The 27,354-nt window shown below is 36.6% G+C and overlaps 1 protein-coding gene across 10 annotated transcripts in view; it reads right to left on the reverse strand.

Annotated features, from left to right (window-relative positions):
• Positions 1–27,354, reverse strand: part of MAN1A2 (mannosidase alpha class 1A member 2) — a 209,398-nt gene that overhangs the window by 13,731 nt on the left and 168,313 nt on the right. For 7 of the 10 annotated variants that reach the window (XM_070608059.1, XM_070608058.1, XM_070608063.1 and 4 more), the window contains exon 13: positions 5,123–11,199. The exons of the other annotated variants lie outside the window; for them this stretch is intronic. In XM_070608059.1, coding sequence (XP_070464160.1) covers positions 11,067–11,199 — 133 coding nt within the window. In that variant the 3' untranslated portion in view covers positions 5,123–11,066. Of the gene's footprint in view, positions 1–5,122; positions 11,200–27,354 lie in introns of those variants that run through there. 10 annotated transcript variants of the gene reach the window in all.

A 27,354-nucleotide genomic window follows, 5' to 3' on the forward strand; every position in this document is an offset into this window, starting at 1 on the left:
ATAGAAAACTCAAAATCACGACAAATGGACTATAATCACCCTTAAATGGGGCAGCCTGGGTCTGGCGGAGAGTACTGAGGTCTGAACTGGGTACTTTTTCAACAGGTATTTAGGTTGTTAAGTGGATTAAAAAGATGACTAGGATACTGTCTATGTCCTTGAGCAGCTGACAATCTAGCAGAGGGGTAAAGGAATGACCACAAATAAACGTAAGGCAGAATGTGATAAATCTTAAGTGAGTTAAGAATAAGAACGATGGATGTGCAAACATGGAAGAAATCACTCGAAGTTAGGGAAGTCAGGGACGATTCTGGGAAAGCTTCCACCTGTGAGAACACAAAAGCTGAGCAGGATTTTGATAGAAGTGGATAGGGCCTTTCAGGTGGGAAGAGTAAAGCTTTAAGAAGGCTACAATTTGTAGAGGAAATTATAAAACATATCAGTAAAAGTATCCATCCATCCGTCAACCCATCTATCTATCTTCTACTTATTCCTGGAATGGCAAATGGCAGAGTAAGGAGCAAATCCTTCCCCGTAAAAGGAATAAAATGGCCCAAATTTCTAGATATTGAGCAAAGGTATACAACAAATCAAGAAGCATTTATTCGAGAAAAATGACTGACCCTCGGGTAAGAACAGTGTGGTGTTTTAGCCTCAGGCTGCTCCCATCCCCTTCCAGCTCCATCAGCAGGCAGTTCTCCCAGGGCAGGACAAGCTGGCAGGGGATGACTTGATTCTGAGTGTGAAAAACTCCATTCCCCCAGCATTGTTAGAAAGAGAAGCAATCTCAGTGGCAAATCAGTGGGAAAGATCAATGTAGCTGGCCTGAGGTTTTGGTTCTGGTTGAGACCAGCAACAGATTGGCAGACTGGTCAAATATTTAACAGGGAGATAGATCCATGGAATGAGACAAACACAGTGTACCTTGCCACATATCCCTAGTGGTTTGGAACGCTGCATGCAAGGGCAAGGCAGAGCACACGTTCAGGGGAGACCAGAGAGAGCCCTAGCTATCTGCATACATTCCTGGCTGAATGTGAGGCTTTGGACACAGGCAGAAAACATGCGAGGGCCCAGGGTAAAGCAAGAGCTAGGGAAGACTTGTAAATGGCCTGAACTTTACGTGTGTTCCTCAACCTACAAACGGATCCACTGGCAAAGGGTGGAACCGCTTACTGGCTAAAGGTATTTGAGTGCAACTCTGACAAATCATTGGCTGACCACTAGGCTATACTGACACATGGGTGACTCCTAGGAAGACAGATTTTAAAATATAAATAAGATTTAAAAGATACAAGACTGAGCAGAGACATCAGCAGCATTCACCACAGAAAAGACAATATCCATAGAAGTAGTCCAGGGAAATCATTAAGCAAAAAAAAAAAAAAAAAAAAACAGCAATAGCATCAACCACCACCTCCCTGAGTGGAAGAGATCAGACCAGAATCCAGATCAGAATCCAGAATCCAGACCAGAATCCAGACATATTACCTAAAATGTCTAGTTTTCAACAAAAAATGACAACATATGCAAAGAAACAGAAGAGTGACCTATTTTGGGGAGAAAAAAGCAGTCAATAAACATTGTCTCTGTCCCTGACCTCCACCCACTAGATGCCAGTAGCACCACTCCCCAGTCATGACAATCAAAAATGTTTTCAGACATTGCTGAATGTCTCCCGGGGGAGGTAGGGCAAAATCAGCCCTGTGTTGAGAGCCACTGCCGTAAAGCTACAGTAATCAGCATAATGTCCACGCACAGGGAAAGATATAGATCAACGGGACAAAATTCAGAATATGGAAATAAAACCTTACATTTACAGTTGACATTTCTCAAAGGCGCCAAAGCAATTTAATAGAGAAAGGATAGTCTTTTCAATAAAGAGTACTGGGATAATTCGATACTCACATGCAAAAATGACTTTAGACCCTTACCAAACATGAGAAATCAACTCAAAATGGATCATAGACCTAAATGGAAGAGGTAAAACTATAAACCCTTTAGAAGCAAACACAGGTCTAAAGTCTTTGTGGCCTTGGATTAGGCAAAAAAGGACAATCTATAAAAGAAAGTATTGATAAACTGCACGTTACCAAAATTAAAATATTTTGCATTTCAAAATACACCATCAAAAAGTAGAAAGACAAACTATTATCTTAGAGAAAATAAATACAAAATATATAAAGAACTCTTACAACTCAACAAGACCAATAATCCAATTTTTTAAATGGGCAAAATATTTGAACAGATGTTTTACCAAAGACATATGCGCGGCTAATAGCACAGATGCTCAACATCATTAGTCATTAGGGAAATGCGAATTAAAACCACACTGAGATACAACTTCACATCCACTAGAATGGCTATAAAAAAGACAGACAACAACAAGCGTTGGTGGGGATGTGGAGAAAGTGGTACTCTCACCCTTGTACATTGCTGGTGGGAATGTAAAAACAGTCCCTTTGGAAGACAGTATGACAATTTCTTAACAAGTTATGTATAACTTTACCATATTACCCAGCAATTCCGTTCCGAAACACACACCCAAGAAACATGAAAACATACGTCCACACAGACCTGTACGCAAATGTTCATCACAGCATTACTGAACAGCCAAAAAGTGGAAGCAATCCAAGTGTCTATCAATTGCTGAATGGATAAACAAAATATGGCATATCCATAAAATGAAATATTTTCAGCAATAAAATGGAACAAATTCTTGATACTTTCTACAACATAAATAAAGCTTGAAAACACTATGCTAGGTTAAAGAAGCCAGATGCAAAGACTACATATGTATGATGTCATTTATACGAAACATCCAGAAAAGGCAAACTTATAAAGACAAAAGGCAGATGAGTGATTGCCAAGGGCTGGGACAGGAATGGAGATCGACTGTAAATGGGCATGCAGGACCTTTGTGGATCTTTGTGGGAGTGCTGTACAGCTCTGTAAGCTTACTAAACATCACTGAAATTCCCACTTAGAACGGGAAAGTTTTATTTTATGTCAATTGTACCTCAATAAAGCTGTTCATTTTTTTAAAAAGTTAAACAAGCAAATAGCGAAAAATTAATTCTCATATCCTTACCACACAAAGATAACTTTTAGTTTGTTTTTTTGCTGCATGTGTTTTAACAAAAAGTGATTTTTACTATACAGTTCTTAAACTGCTTGGTTCATATATATTATGGATATATTTGCATGCCATTAAACTTTTTTAAATAACAAAAACTGCACGAGTCTTATTTCATAGAATAGTGAATGACAAAACTGGAAAACCATCTTAAAGACTATTTAATGCCTTCATTTTAAACCCTTTTAGTTTCAGTTTCCTTATGTCTAAAAAAAGAAAGTAGAACTAGAGGGTTTTCTCGGCCCTTTACTGCCCTGTTCCAGTTGCCCTCCCCTCTGTACTAAATTGTTTCTATTCCTTTAGGAATGCTTATTCCATTCTGTTGCTAATGAAAATAATTAAAAACAGCTACCAAAGCTGTGAGCATATTTCTGGCCAGGCACAGAGATTTTTCTCATTTAATTCTCCTAAAAATTCTGTATTATTCCCCTTTTACAGGCAAGAAAATTGATTTTCTTGAGAAAAGGGAAGGAAGGGGAGTTAATGCTTAATGGTTACAGAGATTAATGATGTTCTGGGAAATAGTGATGAGCGAATCTAACACTGTTCATGTAGTTATTAATGCCACTGGAGTGTACACTTAAAAATGGTTAAAATAGTAAATTTTATCACAAAAAAATTTAAAAAAAAGGAAATTCGTGTTAGGTCAGCTGACAAGGTGAAGTATCTCACCATCTGAACCAGTACTGTTTTTTTAACAGCTTTATTGAGATATAATTGGCATAACATGGTGCAAATTTAAGGTGTACAACATGATTTATGTATATATTGTGCAGTGATGACCACAATAAGCTTAGTTAACATATCCATCACTTCACAGTTATCTTTTTTGTGTGTGTGGTGAGAACACTGAAGACCTACTCTCTCAGCAACTTTTAAGTATACAATACAGTATTGTTAACTATAGTCACCAACCATGCTGTCCATCACATCCCCAGGACTTCTGTCATAAATGTAAGTTTGCACCCTTTGACCAACATCTTCCCATTTCCCCCACCCCCCAGGCCCTGGCATTCACCAATCTACTCTCTGTTTCTATGATGAACCCATACTCTTCTTGTTGGAGGAGAGAGATTACCAGGAGAATTTACTCTGCCATGATGCTGACGTCACCTCCTGAACCCATACTCTTAACATGAATGCTATTTGCATGCTGTCAGTCTTTTGTAACCTGATGAAATGACGGAAATTTCAGGCATCTGGCAAACAGAGAGAGGTCCAGATTTTATCAAATTAGTCAGAGAACCTTATTCTTTTACCTGGTCCTGTTTTAATTGCTTCTGAAAAGGTAAGTCCACCACTAATTTTGATACATCCGCAATATACATTTCCTAGTTTAAATTTTTGATCAAGTTGAAATCCACTCTGCCAGGAAGAATCAGGCCTTGAGGATGTAAATTAGCTTTTATTTCAGGCTTTACCACTACCTTCTTTGATGCTCCATGGGTACAGAGTTTTAAATATCCTGTACTTTTATAGCATTGATAGATTAAACTACTACAGTCTAGCTGATCCTATTTCTCAAGCTCCTTAGGCCTATTTCTGCCCAAGAATCACTTACGCAGGGCCGGGTCAGATTTCAATGCGACAGAATGAGATCCACCGACTGAGGCAATTTTTAAGCTTGAAGATCTCAGAGGCTGGACACTACTACTACTAGTACTACTACTACTACTAGTACTACTACTAGTACTACTACTAGTACCACTCCTCCTCCTCCTCCTCCTATAAAATCTTACAGTATTAAGCCATATAGGTCTATAGTTTGTTTTCTTAAAATTAGATGGAATAAAAACCACCCTTTAAAAGCAAGCTCTTCGTCTCTCTATAACATCAAAGAATATGATGATTAGCTGAACCAAAAGAAATACTCTCTGAATGTAGGAGACTGTCGATTACATTTACTGTGAAAGCCAAAGTTGCTCTGTAAATAGGAGGATGACTGAACTGGGCTGCCATCACTGGGTGCAAATGAAGGACAAATGATGACTTTTCACTTAAAGAATATCTTTATTTGATCTTTAATATACAATATTACCTTTATTTTGTAAAAATTACACATGGAGAGCATGACTGGAAATCAGTCCAGGAGCAGCCAGTGGGTACTGATTTCGGAGGTTATACTAACCCCACTTATTAGTTTAGGGAAAAACTCTATCAGTGAATTTGAGACCAGTGAGACTGAGGGACAGCACTTCAAATTCCAAATCCAGTAATTAAAACTGGAGATAATTTAATTAATCCAATGGAAACTAATTTCTAAATTTTCTAAAACACAATTTTTCCCAAGAAAGAGCTGAGCTTATCTCCATGTAGTTTTCTGGTACGCAATTTGCAGTAGAGTTCTGTAGCATTCAAAGAGCTGCAAGACATTTGCAATAGTTGGAAATCCTCTGCATACGAACATGTATGTATGTGGGTTTATGTGTTTGTGTATTTACACTGACACTCAGCTGAAGCCATCTGTACAGCATGTTGGACTTAGAAAGGCAGCTCATTTATAATGTGCTCCCTCTACCACTCTGAACACAGGCTTTGCCTCCTCTAGAGTTTCCAAAAAATACTGAAATACTTGATGAACTTCTTAGTGAAAAATCTATTCTCTCAGGATGATTGGTGCATTGCAATGCATATACGAGTAATAGGTGTCAGGTAATTTTATGAGCAATTTCATGAGTTCTGCTGGGCTCAAACAAAGTTTAAAATGGATCAGTCGTTCAACAGTGGAAGTGCAAGGCTGAGGGCAAGAGATGCTTTAATTTAAAGATGATGTGTATTGGCATTTGGAAATAATGCCATTGATGTGTAAAGGATGTGAAGTATTATGCGAGAAAAGAGGAAGGGAAACTGCTTTTGGATATACCTGTGCTTTGTACTTGGATTTAGGCTGCTCTAGAGGTAACAGGTGCAGGACCCTTTTACAGTCTAAAAAAGGAACAGTGGCTGCTAAATGGCAAATGAGGCACATAACCCAGTCTTTGTTGCTTAAAATTTTTCAAGAGATTGATTTCTACAGCACAAAGGTCAGAAATTCTATCATATTCTTGTCACAGGGGTCTAAAAAGTACTCAAGGGGAGGAATTTTTGCAGCTCCAGCAATCCAGAGTCCTAGTGCAAAGGTCAACGAGCAGGGTGAACTTACAGAGAATGTAATTTGACACCACAGAGACTCTTCCTGTCACATGGGAACTCTGGAATTGTGGCATTAAATGACAAGGCAAGGATACTGGTTGATAGCACATCCTAAGAACAAAAAATCCACCTCTTTCATGATAGTCATATCATATTGAAACCTGAACAAACTCTGGAAGAATATGTCTATTTTCAAGACAACAAAATATATAGCTTTAGGTTACACAAATACATACAATCGTACACACATCTTTTTGCTTTAAAGATAAATTATGTAACTCAAAACAGAAAAAAGATGCAAATCAAAAATTACAGAGTCTTCCACAAATTAAACTTGGGATCAAGGGTTAACAACTATGACCCACGGGCCAAATCCAGCCTTCATTACAAAGTTTTATTGGAACACAGCTACACCTCTTCATTTACATATTGTCTATGCCTGCTTTCACGTTTTGATGGCAGAACCGAGTACTAGAGATAGAGATCGTATGGCTCACAAAGCCTAAAATATTCATATCTGGCTGTTTACAGAAAAGCTTGCTGACCATTATAGATCAAAAAGAACAACTCCATCATGATCTGAACGAGCTAAAGTAACAGAAAATCATCTTCACCAATGTTCTCGAACCAGAGTAAGTGCATTAAAACATCTCCAGATCATATTTGGTTGCTCAAATATTCTGCTTAGAATTTGTGCAGCCAAAACCAGTTAACAACCGTATTTTTAACACACACAGACAGTATTAAAAATCTCCCTGTGTATAATTGTATTTACGTAAAGAGTGGATAAGATATGAGCTAGCCAATTTGAGGGTAAGGAGACCTAAAGAAAAGAACTCAAAATACTGTTAGTAGGAACTGTTATTTGGAACTTAGAAATATTTTAGTATATTTTTCTTTATATTTAAGAGCATGGGACCATTAGTAGGACCTACAGCAGGGCAAAAACAACTTATAACTGCAAGTTTTACCCTTGAATTATGTGACAAAATTTTTTGAATATATAATAAACAGCACTTCTATAAAACACTAATTTTTAATTATGTAATTAAAGTGATATAGCAAAATAAGAATGTTTTTCTTTCTTTCTAAAGTAAATATTTTAGTCAAAGTTGCATCAGAAATCAACTATTTCCTTGACATTTTCCAAGAGACTTTAGTTATTAACTAGAATTATAGCTGTTAGTATTTATATAGTAACACATTGTTTAAAATATATTATAAACCATTTCGTTTCCTCTTTAATTTAAATGAAATATAATATTAAGGATCTGTAATATGATTCATACTGGAAAACATTTAAAATGGTATGAACTACTCTTATACAGAAATTGCCACTGGAATCACGAAATGTTCTAATGCTTGAAAAGTGCCTAGCCCGGTGCCTGGCACATAGTAGGGTCTCCATGTTTGTTCCTTTGTTCTCTCACTCACTCATGCATTCACTCAAAGAAATCCAGGCTTAAGGAGAAATTGTGTAATGAGAATGGCAAACACAATCTTTCATCAACAAATTTGTAGATTTGACAAAGACTTCGGCCATGGAGGGTGGAAATGAGAAGCTGATCGAAATTTCAATCTGCTTGATTAACATCTACCAAGTGAAGCCCTGGGTTGCCCTAGACGACGTCACAGAGAATCAGGGTCAATAATCCACAAAAGGAATACATTAATATTCCTTAATGTATTTAATAGTTAAAATGAAAATTAATGTAATTAATAATTAAAAACCTCAATACCCAGGTTTTACTTTTACATATAAACATGTGCTCAAAGACAGGAATAATTTGGTGTCAGAGAGACATAAAACAGCATACACGTGCGACCCACCAGAAAGTAAGAACCCTCTGACGGGGACTTATTTTTCTGCGCTGGGACTTCTTTTTGGTTAGGGCCACAGGCTCTGGGTTTTAACAACTTCATACTGGTTTGAACCAAAAAGTGTGATGCTAAAATTCTAAAAGAGAAACAAATGTAGAAGTTAGAGGGGTGTTCAACATCTCTTTTTTTTTTCCTTTTATGTACCAACTGAACTATCTACTCTGCACCTTTGTGCCAGAGGCACAAAGTGAAGCGTCAGCTCTCTCAAGAGGCACCTGGAAAGAAGCATTTCTAGGCTCTTTGCAGAAGGTCTTATAAATGTAATGAGTATTTAACCTGAGTAATAAGGTCTACAAAATGCAAAGGACTGTAAAGGACAGAAGAAAGTAAAGAATACTCTTTACTACTAAGAATATAGTAAATATTTTACTTTACTAAGCAGCAAAGTAAATACTTTACTAAGCAGAAAAAGGATAAGGATTGATCTTGGAGGAAATAATTGCAAAACTCTGTTAACAAAAATAAAAGAAGACACTGGCAAGTCATTTGTAGCTGACTTTAATTTAATTGCCTTTGGTGTTCAGAGAAGAAAAAAATGGAGGCATTGTTATAAGCTCTAATCTTCTCATCATCATAAGAAGGCAGCGGGTGGGTAAAGAAGACCCTTTCACTGTCCCTCTCAAACGCTTTTTTGTACCAGAGCTGGCCATGCTCGTACACTCCTCTGCCTTCTCTTATGTTCCAGTCATCTGAGAAATACAAAGAGAGCACTTGGGGCTGGGGGTTATGTCTTCTCATTCCTTGAGAAGTTCCTGGGGAACCAGGAAGGTCCCTTCACTCTGCATTCTTCCAAACAAAGTAGGGAAGGTTCATTGCCCTCTGCACAGCTCTGGGTTCTGCCAACTCAAATTTTTCATTTTTCAGTGACTCATAAGTGGGCTTGTGCTATTTTTAGGATAAAAATGAGGGCAAACATTTTTGAGAAGCAAATACTTTCCCTTTCTCTTCTCAAGTTACAGTCATCTACCCTCCTCATTTAAAAATTTTTATTTTTCAAGAAGTAAAAGATATTACAATTTCAAAATATGTGCTAAACTTTAACTCTCTTAAAAACTCAATGCAACTGGCTGTCCCTCCTTGTTTTCTATGTATCCTGAAAATTCTTGGGGTGGTTACATTCATGGATCACTTACTGAACTGTGAGGACTGTTTGACTATTTGTGGTATAAGATGATCACCCTTAGAAAATATTTAATTATATTAATTTATTAAATCTTTTCCCAATTTAAATCTACTACATGCTAATAAAAGGTTAAAAAGGAAAGCTATCAAAATAAGGAAATAAACCTTCAGAATTCCAAGGTGAGCTTCTTGCACAAACATTGTTTCATGAAATCTTCAAAATCAGAGCAAATATCAAAATTAATTATATTACTCCCAACTTTTATCATCAAAGTAAGCTGTTTGTATTAAATGTAAAGAAGAAAAAAGTATCTTGCACTGTGACATAAATTCAAGGGTCAGAAAATTTATAATCATTAGCTATTTATCTTACAATATAGTTCCTGATAAATTTAAGTTCTTTCCCACAAAATATAAAGAAATAGTAATTTCCTTAAAAAGAAATATCATTGCAAAATCTATTGATGGTAAAAGAAAGTCCCTTGGATATATGGATATAAATTTCCTGTAATATGATGAATTATACCACACTTTTATCACTAAAAATTATTTTGAAGCTTTTCTGATTAATTCTTTGGATTTGTATAAATATCCTTGGAGAAATACAGGTTGAATTTCTTTTTGTACATAAAATATTTGTGAAAAGCTCACTTATCTGATGAGATAATAAATAAAGGATCCCTTGTTCCCATGTCAGACAGAATATTTAAGGAAGTTTCACTGTATTTTGTTGTTGATTTAAAAAGTTGTGAAAGTAATTTGACTCATCAAGGTAAATTCAGAGCTGCATAATAGCATGGTGAATTTTGCCGAGCCACGCAAATAAGGCTGTAAGTTGAGGGATTCTACTAAGTTTATAATGAGGTTAAAAGTGGATAAAATTTACTTGGTAGATTTGCTGGTTTGGGGGAAATAATCTCCTACCAACAAAACCACGGCTTTCTCTCACAACAGTTTTCAGGGCAACAAACTTGGCATTTTTCCCACTTTTTATCATGCTACCAACACTAGACTGAACAACATGCACAAAATCCCAACCCAGGCTCGTAAGCAGTGCTTGTGACAAACAGCAGTTTCAATGATTCTATATGGAGACAAAGACTTGAAGAGCATTCTTTGTGAGATCACGCCCCCAGAGAAAATTAAATTTAACCAAGACATTTTAGTGGAATAGATTGGGATTTGAAATGGTTGCCAGTCTGGTCATCCATCGGGAAACTTGAAAATTCAGACAGGGATAGGTACTTCTGTTTCTTTTTCGCGTCCTCCTGCTGCTGCTGCAGTTATACTGTTCTTCTGGTGTTGTTTATTTTAGTTCATTCCATTATTTAAAATGGAGAAAAAAGGGATAAACAATGAGTAAACATTTGATTTGAAAGCTGCTCCACTTTGGGAGGAAACAAGTGTATATTGGTTCCAAAGGCCATCTCTAACTCCTGCACGATGCTCCACATTCTTGGCTTATTCTTAGGAAGTCTAGTCTCCTGATTCCAGGACTCTAAAAACAATATAGTCGTGACAGGCGTAATTTCTCACGTGACCATTTCACCAAGAATCAAAGCACATCAGGTCTCTGTCCCACACACACCAGAATATGTTTTGGTCAGATACAAAATGGAATCATTTCAAAGTTGAGCTATCTACAAGCTGAAAGGTCCTGTGGGGAACAGTGACGTTTCACCCTGCCATGTTGACTTAAGAGGTCCAGGTTTTTAAAAGCCCCTCCTCCAGACTGATTTCTGTAGTGGTCCATGTAAACAAAACACAGGTGAGAATGGTCTTTCTGGAGCTGCTTTCATAGAACAGCAGGATTTCCTGAAAGTGTGGTGTTGGATAAATGTAACACTGGTAGAGGATGGGCCTCAGTATTAAACACCCAGTGGTCTAAAGGTAAAAGATCATCACCGGAGAAGAGCAGATACAAATATCTGAAAATAAAAGGGAGAAAAATGAGCTTCAATTAGGATCCAACAAGATCAAGTAATTTCAGTTATAATGGCAGAGGAACCAACACACTGTTTTGAGCAGCTTTGATGAAAAACGCATCAGAGAACGAGTCTCAGTCACTCAAATGATCTAAAACACAAAAAACAGTATGTTCCAGAATAGCGCATAAGAAAATCCAGTAAGATGCCCAACTAGACCTCAAAATAAGACAGTTAAAAAACAAACTCCACATACCTGTCTGAAGCACAGAAAACAAGAATGCTGTAAAATGGTATAAAACAAACCACTTCATAATTTTTCAAAGACATTCTTTTAAAAAGAACATATAATATCAATGATATGTTTTGGCAGCTTAGAGAATGCATAGTATAAGTACACAATGATTAACTCATATTTATTTATTTGCTGAAGGAAACCAGTATAGTACGCTGTTTGGACATAGCAAGGACTTTTACACACTCCTGATACTATAGTAGTTTTTGCAGTTCTTGGAGCAGGTACTGCAAACTGTTAAATAAAGGTTTCAGAAACATTATGGATTTACAGAAGGATTAATAATTTATTAACCGCTTTTAATAGGTAATAGCATTGTTTATATGAAGGCAAGGATTCCTGACCTCTCCATGAGCACTGCAAGTGACAGTGGCCACTTGGAAATTAAAAATGACAGTGTTAAAACACAACGATTCTTACCCATAATGTTGGGCAAATTCCAATCTGAATTCTATTAGGAGGTCCTCAAAGTGAGCATAAACACCAACTATACAGAGTCAGGAAATCCAGGTTCTAACTCTTGATTTTAGCAATAACTAGCTGGGCCTTACTACACTTCATGGAAGAATTCCTTTATAGTGTTTTAGCTAAAACTTCTGTATTTTAAAAATAGGCACATTAGTATCTTGTCTGATTGCTCTTACAGTTCTGGATGACAGAGTAATGGGGATTGCACATCAGCTTTATAACTGGTAAAGCTGGAATGGAGAGTAACAGGGCTTCCAATCTCACTCCTTGACCCTAGGCCTTGGGACCTGGTTGACTCTGATTTATTTACTTGGTTACAGCAGAGAAGTTAGAACTGCAAAAACAGACTTGGCTGGACACAGTAAGAGACTCTGCTGGGCCCGCTTACGGAAGAGCCCAGAAGCACAAACTCTTGGCGTTCAGAGCACAAATGTGTCCAGAGAGCTATGTTCTGGGCAATTCCACGTCTCTTGGTTAAACATGGGCTAATGGATCAAGCTTGCTCTAATCTCATCACTTCTTGGGAAAGGAGTGAGTGAAGGAATAGAGAGAGAACATCCAAGAGTTCCCTGGAAAATGACTCTTTTCTATAGGGGAAGCTATAGAAGTACCTCATGTAAATACAAATGCTATAAAAATCAGTAATATAATGAATGTGAAAGTTTTAAATAATAAAAGGTAATATTATTTTTAAACCATCATTTAAAAAAAAGGATCTCAATTAAAAACCACTGGAGTGGGTTGAATAGTGCCCCCTCCCCGACTCACGCCTACCTGGAGCCTCAGAATGTGACCTTATTTGGAAAAGGGGTCCCTGGGGATGTAATTAGTCAAGGGTCTCAAGAGGAAATTGTGGGATATCAGAATTGGCCACCCCAAAATGTGTCTCTTTGCTTTGCCTTGATTATTTTTAAGAACAAAAGACTCTGAAAGAAGCTTTGACCTGCCCCCCTAACTGCTTAAAAAAAATTTAAGATAAAAGGCCTGTCCCCAGGAAAGGCAATCACCATAGATAACTCTGGGTATCAGGAGACTGTGAGGGTTCTTGCTAAACTCATTCTTATCTACCAAACAATGCTTTTCCATCTCCATGTGAACTGCCTTCCTCCCCTCTGAAGTCCCAAACCACTATTCTCAATACTCTCCTTTGTCTTTAGCTGAACATGATATTTAAGCTAGCAGTTCAGCCACAGCTTTGCTTGATTTTCTCCTGTTATTCTGTCTCATGTCATTTTAACTCATAGACCAGCCAGAAGGACGCAGAATGGGTAGAGGAATTCTCTTCCTCCCCTAGAGTTGGGCAACAAGGATGGACACTGCTCACTCCTGGACTAATGCAGGCTGAGAGATCGTGGACCCCTGACAAGAGCCAGCAGGAGGTAAGAGTTCTGACCACATCAGTCTCCTGGGTCTCTGCCTGCAGGGTCCAATGGAAGCAAGAGTAGTCAGTTTTGTTTCCTTTTCTAAATTTAGATTAGCAGGAGAAAATATTGGTGAAGCTAGCTTCTTGGACTCAGAAACCCTAGGAAATTTGGTTGAGTACTCATTGGTTATTGATCTTTTTCCTCCCAGAGATGGTCTTATTTTTCCTTGTCTCTATCTTTGTGTCATTTGTCATAAAAAGGGAAAACCATAGGGAAAGATGCAGACGTCTCTGTAAGCAGGTTGTCTGGGCCAGTATGAGGTTTCTTCTTTTGTCTTGTTCTACGTCTTGAGAGCTTGGCTTTGTGACCTTTCTGGTCTCTGCCATCTGGAGACTGCATGTACTGGCACACATCTTGGCGGCCAGTCAAGTAGACTGGGGTTCTGGGACATACTCTCTTTGTCTGGCTGTGTCAGCTCTCAGAGCAGTTTGTCATAAGGGGTCCCAATTGCTTTCATTAGGGGCCTTTGTAGTCTCAACCTGTGCTGCTTGTTGTGCAACAATGGCCTTTGTTTTCTTAGACTATTTTTGGAAGTAAACGTTCCAGATCTCTTTTGGGGATGCCTCTTGTGTCCACGGTTAAGCTTACTGGTATAAGTCACTGTTCAGATTCTACTCATTGATGTGGCCAGATGATGGATCCTTTAAATTGGGGTTGCCACAAAAACAAAATTTGCGAGAGCTCTCATCATAATTATTTTATTAGTACCTATGAAAAGGTCAAATTAAAAAGGGAAGTTAAAAAAAAAAAAGACTAATCTTAAAACCCTGACTCGGGCTACAATTGAATTGAGAAAATATAAACATATAAGTGTTGATAAGATTATAAAGGTTGGAATGTTTGAGCTAATTTTATATAAAGAGGTTATATCAACTGTGCCTGAGTATGTTTTAAAATGTCTGACTAGGAATGCTTTTCCTAGCCAATATTATAAGACCAAGACCTATTGAGAAAGTCCCAATAAAAATTGTGATTAGAGGTATAAGAGTTGATGGAATTCAGATAGAATTTTTAGGAAAATTGATATGTTCACAGGCTTTATGTGAAGTGATTGCATCTCTTTTTGCCTGATTGTATTATAGATTATACTGTGGGGACAGACACAATGTCTCACTGGGGAAAGGGAACGTTTCCAACGCCTGATCATAAGACAGCATATAAATCTGCCCTTCAGACCGTGTTAATTAAATGTACTAGAGGGAAGTCAATAGGGTTGCCTGAAGCCACACCATATGAAATAAAAACTAGAGGCTAATATCAGGTGTTAATAAAAAGGATAATACAAGCTTCCCCTTCCTCTCAAAATGCTCCTAGATATTAACTGAGACAAAAACTTGAGACATTAGAAACTGATGAGTCAAATATGCCCCAGAAACTCCATCTTGAAGAAAACTTGATTGCTTTCTCTGTGCCTTTATGATGTAGATTTTCTGCTCCCATCTTCTCTAGGACCCAAATGCAAATGTTTCTCATAAGCTAGTGAGTTTTGTATTACACCTGATTCATAACAAAAATTTAACAGAAGCTATAAGGTCTCTGTCTCTGTCTGTGTCTACCTGTGTGTTCACGTGTGTCTATACATACGCTATATATGTGTGATATTTTACCTCTGGATGGTATGGCCAAAATTAAGAACTCTGTTTAACTGGCTTAAAGTAAGTGATTACACAAATTATTTCTAAATGTAACAGAAACTAACCCACATGTCTTTCAAGTTAACATGATATGAAAAAATGTTTGGTAAGTGAAAGCTTGTTTAAGTTTGTTGGTTTAATTAAAATAGGCATGTCCTCAGAGTTATCAGCATTGGATATGATACAGACATGTAGCCTGGGTTTACAAGTGAAATAAGCTCATGTTATCCCTGTTACAAATTTGTCAACATAATAACTTAAAACAAAAGCTAATTTTGTCCAATGTCTCACAAAGTTTTCTTGAGTAATCTAAACATAATTGTTAGCAACTAATGAGTTAGATGTGAGATAAGAGTTCACAAATAAACTTTTAGCAGTAATTATAGTTTACTACATGTATTTAAAATAACTTCCAAAATCTCTTTGGTAACTGAAAGTTTGAAGTTTTGCTAGGTTAGTTTAAATGATAAAAATTCATTGAGTATCTAGATCATTTCCAAATAAGATAAAATATTAGTCACTAATTATTAAATATAGGTCTTCCTAGTTTTGGCTCCTTATTATAGAAAAACTAAAAGGTGTTCAGGTCTATTGGTAAACATGTATCGTGTTTTATTAAAGGATTGTACTATAAAGTAACACGTTTCTAGAGATTATGAAGAGTGTTTATAAATATGTCAAGCCACAAAATGCTAATGTAAAAGAAAGTTTATAATTGCTTAGTTTTTACTTAGAAATTAAAGTTTATAAGAGTTAAAAATTCTAATATGTGATTAAAGCTACTAAAAATTAATATATATATACACATTTGTATTCAAGGAAAGTAAGATGAAAGGATGTATGTTTTCATTAAAGAAGGTATAAAGAATGGAAATATTTTTGTTTGGTTAAGAAAGATCAACTTGTCCCAAAGTACTAGCAGGAAATAAAGGCAGCATGGGACAAATTCTGAATGTAAAAAAAGAAAGTTATAAAAGGTTTGGGGAGGAAGAACCCTGAGAAAAGAGTTGTGCATAGTCAAGTCTGTTAAGATTAAAATGAGTTTCATTATTAATATCAAAAGTAAGCTGATGCAAAATTACAATTTTTTTCCCCCTCTCTCTTAAAAGGATAATTTTCCTGGCCTTTTAGTCTGTTCTTGATAAAGAGGTTATAAAAGGTTTTTCTTTAACTTTGAGCAACTCTACCTAAAAAGACAGAAAATCTGTTTTGTTAAAACAATTTCCTATGTTCAAAAAGACTGAGGTCTCTCTATTAAGATTTTGTTTTACTGTTTTAACTCTTTGCTTTCCCTTGACTGTTCCTGTTGTCATTTTGATTGACTGGATAACTAAGCATTGTTTTGCAGTAAGAATTGATCCCTATTTGACCAAGTGACTTAAAACCTTTTGATATTTTTGACAAGCTTCCCCCAAAATTCAAATCTTAAATGAAGTCTTTTTGAAATTTGTTCTCTCTTCCTAAAAAAAAAAATAAAAAAAGATACCAAACTAGGCTTATTTGGTACGCTAAATTACTTGGGAAGCATCATCAAATAAGCAATGACAAACCTTCTTAGGTGTTATTATGTGCGTAAATGCTATTGGTATAAGTGTTTTAAAAATTACATACCATTCCTAAAATCTGATCTGTCCTGGTTGTCAGCCATAATTCTAGTTATTATCTTGAAATGTTGTATGTCACAGAAATAGCCAAGTTTCTTTGTCAATTGCCATTTTAAGTCTTTTGTCATTTACAGACAGCTATTGTTATACTCTTCTTTTGCAAGTATGTTACATCTTTATAAAGATTCATGGAAAGGACTCTGACATTTACTCTGGTACGCAGGTTTCTGACAAACTTTCAGCTTATAAAACTAAAGTAGGTAAGAAATTACAGAACTCTAATGGAAAAACTGACTTCATTAAACTGCTAACAGAAGGTCAAGATCAAGAGGTGATCAGATGGGACTGAATCAACTAATGATGATGATTTTAATTTTTATGACTTTTCATTTAAAATATTACTTATTTCTAAAAATGTTTTCTCAGATTTAAGGAAAACTTCTTCTCTCTTATGCTAACTATGACTTATAGCAATTTGGTAGAAATTATACCTTCGTAAGCAGAATTGAAACATTTATCTTTTCTCCCTACCCGATCCCTCCAAAATGTGAAAACTCTTAGTGAGTGAGTATTGTTATTTACATGGCAATACAGTTATTGCATAGGTTCAATAAGAATCTGTTCTCTTATAACAAGACACAATTGGAAACATTGGTTATATTACCAAAGCTTTGATTGGAATGCCATATTTGAGAGAAACATGCATTGACTCAGATGTGACCAGCCAGCTTTTCAGAAACAAAGATTGGACTTTATGAAATAAAGCCACTTGGAAATACTGGCTTGGTACCTTGTTTACAGGATTCCCAGAAACCTTACCAGTTAAGTAAAGAAGGTCACTTATCTGACAGGTGCAAGGAACCTCAATATTTTGGGGAACCTCAAAAGAAAAGAAGAATTCACTCAAATCTGTAGGTATTACAGGCTTTGTCTGATAAGTCCTTGGCTTGCCTGCCCTCAAGAGTCCTTTAAAGTTCAATCTGAGATTCCTTATAAACAGTTCCAGCAAAGCAAAATTTAAAAGAGCCTATATGATTAATTGCTACTCTTGCTGTACTTATGTAAATACTTGGGCCAAATTTATTGAAACTAGGCTTATTTTACAAACCAGTTACTCTTAATTTGTCTATCGTTGGTAAAAATGAAAGTGATTTTAGGGAGAAAAATTATGTTTCAGTAAAAACTGTAGTACACATTTGTGGATAATAAATTATAGTTTTGTTAATTACCTTTGAGATTTTTGTTTTCTACCTGTAAACCAGACTGGATCTTGAATTCTTCTAGTCTCCTGAAATATCTGGCTACAAATCTCCCAACTAATGTTTTCCATTTTTTCCATCATTTTTATTTGAAAACATTGAGAACTGAAACCACCCTTGTTCCTGAAGTCCTACAAACTGAAGCTGGATAACTTGATACACACTTAAGAGAGAGCACCACAAGAGCATGCCTGTTGCTATGTAAGCCACTCAAAAGGATGCCTGAACACCAAATGACATCATCAGAGACATTTCAAGCTGTAAAGGATGTTCCCACCATAACATCTAAAGATCTTCTTGGCTGGCTGACCCCTGGACTCAGAAACTGGCTTATAATTTGCTCTAACCATTAACCTAGTTTTTCATTTTATTTCCATAGAAATGCTTCTTATTAAATATCTGATTGCTTGCTTACACAATATAGGACTAACTTGGGGAGGCCACTCACATCATGACTTTATAAAATGAATATAACTGGACTGATCTATCATCTGTACTAAGAAATGTGATCAGTGAGATGGAACTATCTACCGACTTAGCTTTTGGACTATGAAACTTCTTAAACTTTCAAAGGCAGGACTGTGGGGGATCAGAATTTGCCACCCCAAAATATGTCTCTGTGCCTTGCCTTGATTATTTTTAAGAACAAAAGACTCTGGGGGCAGACCCCATGGCTGAGTGGTTAACTTCACACATTCTGCTGTGGCAGCCCAGGGTTTCACTGGTTTGGATCCTGGGCGCAGACATGGCACCACTTGTTAGGTCATGCTGAGGCAGTGTCCCATGTGCCACAACTAGAAGGACCCAGAACTAAAATATACAACTATGTACTGGGGGGATTTGGGGAGAACAAGCAGAAAGAAAGAAAAAAAGAAGAAGATTGGCAACAGTTGTTAGCTTAGGTGCCAATCGTCAAAAAAAAAAAAAAGACTCTGAAAGAAACTGTGACCTTTCTTGCTAACTGCCTAAAAGAAATTTAAGATGAAAGGCCTGTCCCGAGGACAGGTCATCATCATAGATAACTCTGGGTAACAGTAGACTGTGAGGGTCCTTGCTAAGCCCATTCTTATCTACCAAACATTTGCTTTTCCATTTCCTTGTGAATTGCCTTCCTCTCCTTTGAAGTCCCAAACGACTACTCCCAACAGCCTCCTTTGTCTTTAGGTGAAGATGATATTTAAGCTAGCAGCTCGGCCACTCTGGGGAGTTATTCAGCTTTCCTGGGTTTCTCCCACGTATACATGGTATAAAGCGTTGTTTGATTTTCTCCTGTTATTCTGCCTCATGTCAATTTAACTTTAGACCAGCCAGAAGGACCTAGAATGGGTATAGAATTCTCATCCTCCCCTACAAAATCATCCTGGATTTAGGGTGGGCTCTAAATTCAATGACTTGTATCTTTATAAGAGAAAGGAGAGGGAGATTTGAACCCAGAAATACACAAGGAAGAAGATCATGTGAAGAGGCAAAGAGTGAAATTACACTGCCACAAGCCAAGGAACACCTCAGAGGGGAGTGATTTCAGACTTCTGGCCTCCTGAACTGCAAGAGAATAAATTTCTGTTATGCCACCAAGTTTGTCTTAATTTGTTATGGCAGCCCTAGGAAAGTAACACAACTTCTATCCTTACCCTCTAGGATACCCCTGGATCTTAAGCACTGCTGCTTGGTCACAGGGGTTTGGAAGAAGACTGACCACTTCTTGGAGAGTCAAATATATTTAAAAATGTATAACAAAATCAATGTTTAAAATTAAAGTAATGTAGTTAAACAATGCTTTTTAACTTTGGATTACACATTCAGAAGAAGATGTCAAGGACATGGTATACTATTACTGATTTAAATTTAAGATTTATTGGAGAAGCATGAGCTTTGCTGTGGAAGTTGGGGAAACTCCACAGTCTAAATTAGCTATCAGACTACTAGATACTTTTTCTTCTAATAAGGACTTTTTTTAAAACTGTAGTTCAAAGTTAGAGATAATAGATAACAAATGGCATTGACGAAAGCCTATAGGTATATAAAAAACTGCTATTAAAGTACTTCTGTTTTACCGGATGTCTTGCTTACTTTTTAGAGCTATTTTTAAATGCTGTTCACACACATCTCTTTTATCTTTCTCTTGTCTAAACACAAGACATTCAGAAGAGGTGGCAGTGGCAGAAATTATCTCAAACTAAGTGTTGGTGTTAAACAAATAGGAAAGTTTTACAGAAAAAAAAGTCAACCAAATCTGGGGGAAAACATTTAAGTTCTATAAAGAAATGGTAAGGCTAAAAGAACCAACCACCAGGTTGATGTGTTCTTACTTAGTCCTTTGTTTATTTATCAAACAAGCATTAATGACTCTATTCTTTTTCACAGTTACCAATGGCAATGTCCAGTGCATTATAGAGAGATGTTACAATTCTAAAGAGGCTTGCATCAGCAACTAAAGTAACTCATAAGAAACGTTTAGATTGTTTGAAAAATAATTTACTTAAAACTTCCATTTCATTTACACTTCTAATGTTTAAATAATGTCTTTGAAACAGACTGGTTAGAAAGCAAATTAAACTGAAGATACTCAGTGGAAATTATATTCTAAAAGATGATGTATTAAAACATAAAATTGTTAGTCTCTCCAAAAGATCTGCCCCTCTCTGCCCTTCTCCACATCTTTTCTCAAATCTTAAAGTTGTTTTTTGGGGGGGTTAGAGTAGGGGAAGGGAAGAAAAAATATTGAAACAAACCTGAGTATACTATGGATTCAAATGCAAAACATGCATGCATTTTTAAAAGATAAACTGAAGGAGGCAGACATTTCTGGTATGCTGCAATGGTTTAGGCTTTGTCCTGAGATATAAGAGAGGGCAGGAAAGGGGGCGAGGATTCATTTTCCTCAGCCTTTAGAGGTTGGATAAGTTGGATTTCGCCTATAGGATACAGGATGTTTAAACTACAGAGGTAACAAAGGTTAGTTAATTCAGCAGTAACACATAGTCAGAGTTCTGAGTTTTGTAAAGGTTAATAAAAAATATTAAATTTTTCCTGGTGCCAAAAGACCTTACCCTTTTCCCTTTTCTTAGATCACTGCCTTGAGAAAACTTGTAATTGTCTCTTTGATATATATGTAAATCTTTTTAAAAGCTAAAACAATCCAGGAATCTTTTTCTTTTTTTCTTTTTTTAGAAAGATTAGCCCTGAGCTAACTGCCGCCAATCCTCCTCTTTTTGCTGAGGAAGACTGGCCCTGAGCTAACATCTGTGCCCATCTTCTCCCACTTTATATGTGGGACGCCTATCACAGCATGGCTTGTCAAGCAGTGCCATGACCCCACCTGGCATCCGAACCCGTGAACCCTGGGCAGACGAGAAGCGGAATGTGCACATTTAACCCCTGCGCCACCAGGCCGGCCTCCAGGAATGTTTTTCTCAAAGGCCTGGGAGCCACATCTTTGAAATGTAAACATTGAGGAAGATAGCATCCCAATCCCTGCCACTGTGGGAGGTTAGCTTAGGTGTCTTTCTCTATATGACAAGACTACCTCCTTGTCATAAAGATAGAAATATTATTTCTCCTTTGGATAAAGGCAATTAATTAACACAAGTGGCCACCCCAATTACCAGATGAATTTAGAATGAACTATGTATAGCAAATGGTGCTGTCGAGAAAGTACTCTTACATAAGGACAAGTTATCATTTATCTTCAGAAAATGTATGCAATGGATTGCATCTGCCTGGTTATACAGAAAGGTGAGATTTCTTTCTGTCTTTGCAATCTGTCTGTAGTCTGGTTTAACGCTTACTCAGTGATAAAAATATTTTCTTTCTCTGCTACGTTTGTGGAGAAGATTTTTTTGGGTTGGTGGGAGATTTTGTTTTTAATTTTTTCCCCAGTAATCTGGATCTCGTGATTTTTTTGACTTCTTCCTTAGAATTATAAGATGCTCCATGCCTTACATTTCCACACAAAAAGTCCGAAGTCCAAAAGTAAAGGGAGACATCTCTTCAGGTGTCGGTCTATTTTGATATTCTAATAGGTGTGTATCTCATTGTAGGTTTAATTTCTACTAATAATGTTTAGCATTTTTTCATGAGGTTATTTGTCACCTATCTTCTTTGGTGAAGTCTATGTTCAATTCTTTTGCTCGGTTTTAAATTGGGTTACATGGTATCTTATTGTTGAATTTTGAGAATTTATTATATATCCTAGATACAAGTCCCTTATCAGATATATACTTTGCAAAGATTTTTGCAAAAAAAAAAAATCCCAGTCTGTGGCTTGTGTTTTCATCATTTCATTTTCTTTCATTCTCTTTCAAACATCTTCAGAAAAGCAGATGTTTTTAATTTTTAGACCAATTGATCAATTCATTCTTCTACGGATTATGCTTTTTTTTTTTAAAGATTTTATTTTTTCCTTTTGCTTCCCAAAGCCCCCCTGTACATAGTTGTATATTCTTCATTGTGGGTCCTTCTAGTTGTGGCATGTGGGACACTGCCTCAGCGTGGTCTGATGAGCAGTGCCATGTCCGCGCCCAGGATTCCAACCGAGGAAACACTGGGCCGCCTGCAGTGGAGCGCGGGAACTTAACCACTCGGCCACGGGGCCAGCCCCTATGGATTATGCTTTTGATGTAATATTTAAGAAAACTCTGCCTAAGCCAAGGGTCACAAAAATCTCCTCCTATGTTTTCTATTAAAAGTTGTATATTTTTAGGTTTTAAATTTAGGTTTATGATGCATTTTGAGTTGATTTTTGTATATGCATACAGAAATCCAATTACTCCAGCACCTGTTGTTGAAAAGCCTATCTTTTCTCATTGCATTACCTTTGTATCTTTGTCAAAAATCAGTTGTCCATATATATATACATGTGGTTTTCCCTGCTGGACCCTCTGTTCTGTTCCCTTGATATCTCTGTCCATCATTACACCAACACCACAGTGCTTTGATTGTTACAGCTATAGTGAGTCTTGAAATCAGGTAGTGCTATGCTTTCAACTTTGTTCTTTTCCAAACTAGTTTTGGTTATTCTAGGTTCTTTGCATTTCCATATGAAATTGACAAACATTAATTTCTATAAAAAAAAGCCTCTGGGATTTTGATTGAGAATGTAGTGGATCCAAAATCAATTTGGGGAGAATTGGCAATATTGAGTTTTCAGAACCATAAAGAAAGCAAATCTCTCCATTTATTTAGGTCTTTAATTTCTCTCTGCAATTACTTTCAGTTTTCAATGCACAGGTGTTTTATGCGTTTTGTCAAGATTTATCCCTAAATATCTCATATCTTTATGCTGCTTCCAGTGGTATTTTTTTAGTTTGCATTTCAGACTGTTCATTGCTAGTATATGCAATTACTTTTAATATATTAATCTTGTATCTGCAATGCTGTAAATTCACTTACTAGTTCTAGTAACTTTTTGGTAAACTCCATAGGATTTTCTACATTGAGGATCATATCCTCTATGAAAAATGATAGTTTTACTTCTTTCTTTCTAGTCTGGATGTCTTTTATCTCTTTTTCTTGACTGACTGCACTAGCTAGAAACTCCGGTACCAGGCTAAACAGAAGTAAACAGAAGAGACATCCTTCTCTTGGTCCTGATCTTAGGAGGAACATATTCAGTCTTTGGGTATGATGCTAGCTAGAGGTTTTTCATAGATGCCCTTTATCAGGTTGAGGACGTTCCTTTCTATTCCTAGTTTGCTAAGAGTTTTACCTGGAATGGATGTTGGATTTTGTCAAATTATTTTTCTGTGTACTGAGGTGACCATACGGTTTTTCTTTCTCAGTTCATTGGTTGATTCTCAAATGTTAAATGAAACCTCCATACCTGGGATAAACCCACTATTACCTATTTAATATGCTTCAGATATGATTTGCTAAAATCTTGTTTTAGGTATTTTATATCTATGTTCATGATGGATATTAGTCTTGTTTCCAATGAGAAATCTGCTGCTATTGTTATATTTGCTCCTTTTTGCCTAACTTGTCCTTTTCCTCTGCTTGCTTTTAAGATTTTTTTTCTTTATCACTGGTTTTGAGCAATTTGATTATAATGTGACTTGGTGAAGTATTCTTCATGTTTCTTGTCCTTAAAGTGTGTTCAGCTTCTTGAATCTATGGGTATAGAGTTTACATCAAGTTTGGAAAGATTTTGGCCAATTTTTTTTTCTCTGTCCTCCCCTTCAGAGACTCCAACTTCACATATTTTAAGCTGCTTTCAGTTGTTACATAGCTCATGGATGCTCTTTCCATTTCTATAAGATTCAGATTTTGCTTGTTTCATTTTGATTTCTACTGCAATGTCTTCAAGTTCACTAATTTTCTTCTGCAATGTCTAATCTATTAATCCCATATGGCATATTTTTCAACTCAGACATTACAGTTTTCATTTCTAGAAGGTTGATTTGGGTTTTTATATATTCCATGTCTCCACTTAACTTTTTGAATATAGAAAATAGCTATAATAACTGTTTTAATGTCATCTGTTAATTCTAACATCTACATGAGTTCTGAGTTAGTTTCAACTGATTATTCTCATTATTGGTCATGTTCTCTCATCTCACTGCCCACGTGGTATCTTTGACTGGATGCCAGACATTGTGAATTTTATACTATTGGCTGCTGGATCTTTTTGTACACCTATAAATCTTGAGTTTTGTTCAGGGATATAGTTAAGTTATTTGGAAACAGTTTGAGCTTTTCAGGTCTTGATTTTATGATTTGTTATGTGGCTCCCTAGCAGTAGATTATTCCCCATTACTGAAGCAGACTTTCCTGAGTATTCTATTCAGTGCCCTGTGAATTATGAGTTTTTTTCAGTCAGGCTACTGGGAACAGGCTCTGTTCTTGGCCCTGTGTGATCAACATAAATTATTCCTTTTAATCTCTTACAGACGATTCTTTCCCTCAGCTCAGGTAGTTTCTTCCTTCTGCTGAACTCCAGGGGGTTCTCCTGAGTTCTCTCTCTGTGCAGCTCTCTCCTCTCTGGTACCTGCCTATAAAACTAGCTGTAAGTTTCCTTGGACTCACAGCTCCATCTCCTCAGGGAGTCTGCTGCACTCTGCCTCAGGTCCCCTTCCCTGTGCCAATGGCCTGGAAACTATTAATACAGTAAGCTGGGCTCACTTGGTTTGTTTCCCATTTCTTAGACACCACGGTCCTTCACTACCTCCTGTCCAGTATTTTGAAAACCAATGTTTCCTACAGTGTTATCTGTTTGAGATGGAAGGGTAAATCTGATCCTTGTTAGTCCATCTTGGAGGAAGCGAAAGTCCTACTCTTCCATTTTGAGATACGCTGTCAGACGATTTGCTGAATATCATGTAACTATCTTCCTGGAATTCCTTATCCTCTATTACTAACCTAACTCAGGAAGAGCACTGCAGTTGGTCCAGCAAGAACTTGTTCTGAGGGACATGTTCTGGCTCTTCATGATCACTAATTCTTCTCTAAAGTCTTCATATGATGACTTTTTAAAATTTTATGAAAATAAACATTAAATTTATCTATCTTTATTTTTCTCAATCCAACTTTTCCCTTCTTTAAAATTATATATCTATTCTGTCATGGTTCTCTCCATACTTCCTGAAAGAATATTGATATTGATTACAAAATCACATTTGTAGTAGTATCTTGATAGGTAATTTCTTTGGGTCCTTGCAATCATTTAAAATGACAAGTTACTTTTCTCCCTTTGGGACCCTAAGTTTACTCTCAGTCATATTTGTTTTCCTTTAATTATGTCCCAGATATAAGTACAGGAGTTGGAGGAGGGGTTGGAGTTAAGGTGTGGATGCTTTGCATTTTATCTTATGATTCCCTCTTTTGCATGCCATGGCTTCTCTGATTTTTTATTGTGGTAAAAAACATGTAACATAAAATTTACCGTCTTAACCATTTTTAAGTTCAGTAGTGTTACGTATATGAACATTGCTGTGAAACAGATCTCCACAACCTTTTTCATCTTGCAAAACTGAAACTCTATACTCTTTAAACAACTCCCCTCTTCCCCCATCCCCAGCCCCTGGTAACTGCCTTCTACTTTCTGTTTCTATGAATCTGATTATAGATAATTCATTTAAGTGGAATCATACAGTATTTATCTTTTTTGTGACTGGCTTATTTCACTTAACATAATATCCTGAAATTTCACCCATTGTGTTGCTTCCTTGATTTTGATTCTAGAATCCTATCTCCCATTACTTCCAGTGAATAGTCTTCAGTCAGTCTCATTTTCTTACTATCATTTTTTAGGAAAGGTAGTAGCACTTATTTTCTCAAGCTGGATCCCTCTTTTCATGAAATGATTTTTTGTTTTAAACTCACCTATTAACATCTTATGTATCATTTTAGCCTCATTTCAATGTTTTCATGACCACTCTAGCCCATATCAAAGTTCCTGTCTCTGAATTTCTAAAACATTTATATTCTATTTAGCACTCGACTATATATACTTTGTACTTTTACTTAATTTGCCCATGACCAAAAGTAAGCGATTTTTTAACTAGACTGCAAACACCTCACGGGCAGAGTATATCTTTTATACACTTTAATTCTCAGTAGCACAATTCTGAGAAGAGAGCAGTTACTTAATAAATACTTATTGATGTGAATTAGCTTAAAAATCAGCTTTCAGGGATAAGTGAGCAGAGACTAGCAGAGAACTGGAGACTTGAGGCCACTTTTCTCAGCTAGCTGGAAAAATAGTCCTTCTCTCATGGTAGGAGGCCAACTTTAGGATCCACTTACAGACAAGACGAAAGATAAGATAAACGGAAGTGAATAGTGGCTTTGTTTTTAAGTCTCCCATCTTGAACTATTTTTTCCTTGTCTAAGAATCCTCACCCCAACCGTCTCACTGGCTCCCCACTCTCGCAAATATACTAGTTGTACATTTTTGCTTATAAACTTAAAAGTTGTACTACTCTTAATGCTTTGTTAACAAACCATTCTCGGAACGGCCTTCGAACCTACTTCAAAACCTGTTCACTAGGGAATTAGCTTTCACAGTCTGATAGCTGGCTAACTGTGCATTCATTTGCTTATACTGAGAATAACTTGACAGGCAAATGAAGATTACAGTAGCTATGAAAAGGAGAACTAGAACTGCTAGAGGAGATGACAACAACATCTGTCCTAGAGAACAATTTACTAGCTTTTTCCCTGCCTTCCCCAGCTGCCCCAATATTTTATCATAAAGCTTTCAAACTTATAGAAACCTTGAAAGAATTTTACAGTGCATATCTGCTTACCTCCTGGATGCTACAATTAATATTTTGGTATATTTCTTTATCATAAATCTATTACTCTATTCACCGATTACTGGCTTTCTGTTTAATACTATAATATTCCCCTTAGAAAAAAGCAGCTGATTAGCAAACCTAGCTAAATATCAAGAGAAACTTGCTTAGTAAAATTGTTTGCAAAGGAAGAACCAGAAGTCTCACTGAAATGTTTTAAAAACCAGGACAAACTTAGAAC

This window comes from Equus przewalskii, unplaced genomic scaffold (genome assembly GCF_037783145.1).
Source record: "Equus przewalskii isolate Varuska unplaced genomic scaffold, EquPr2 ChrUn-13, whole genome shotgun sequence".
Classification (NCBI taxonomy): domain Eukaryota; kingdom Metazoa; phylum Chordata; class Mammalia; order Perissodactyla; family Equidae; genus Equus; species Equus przewalskii.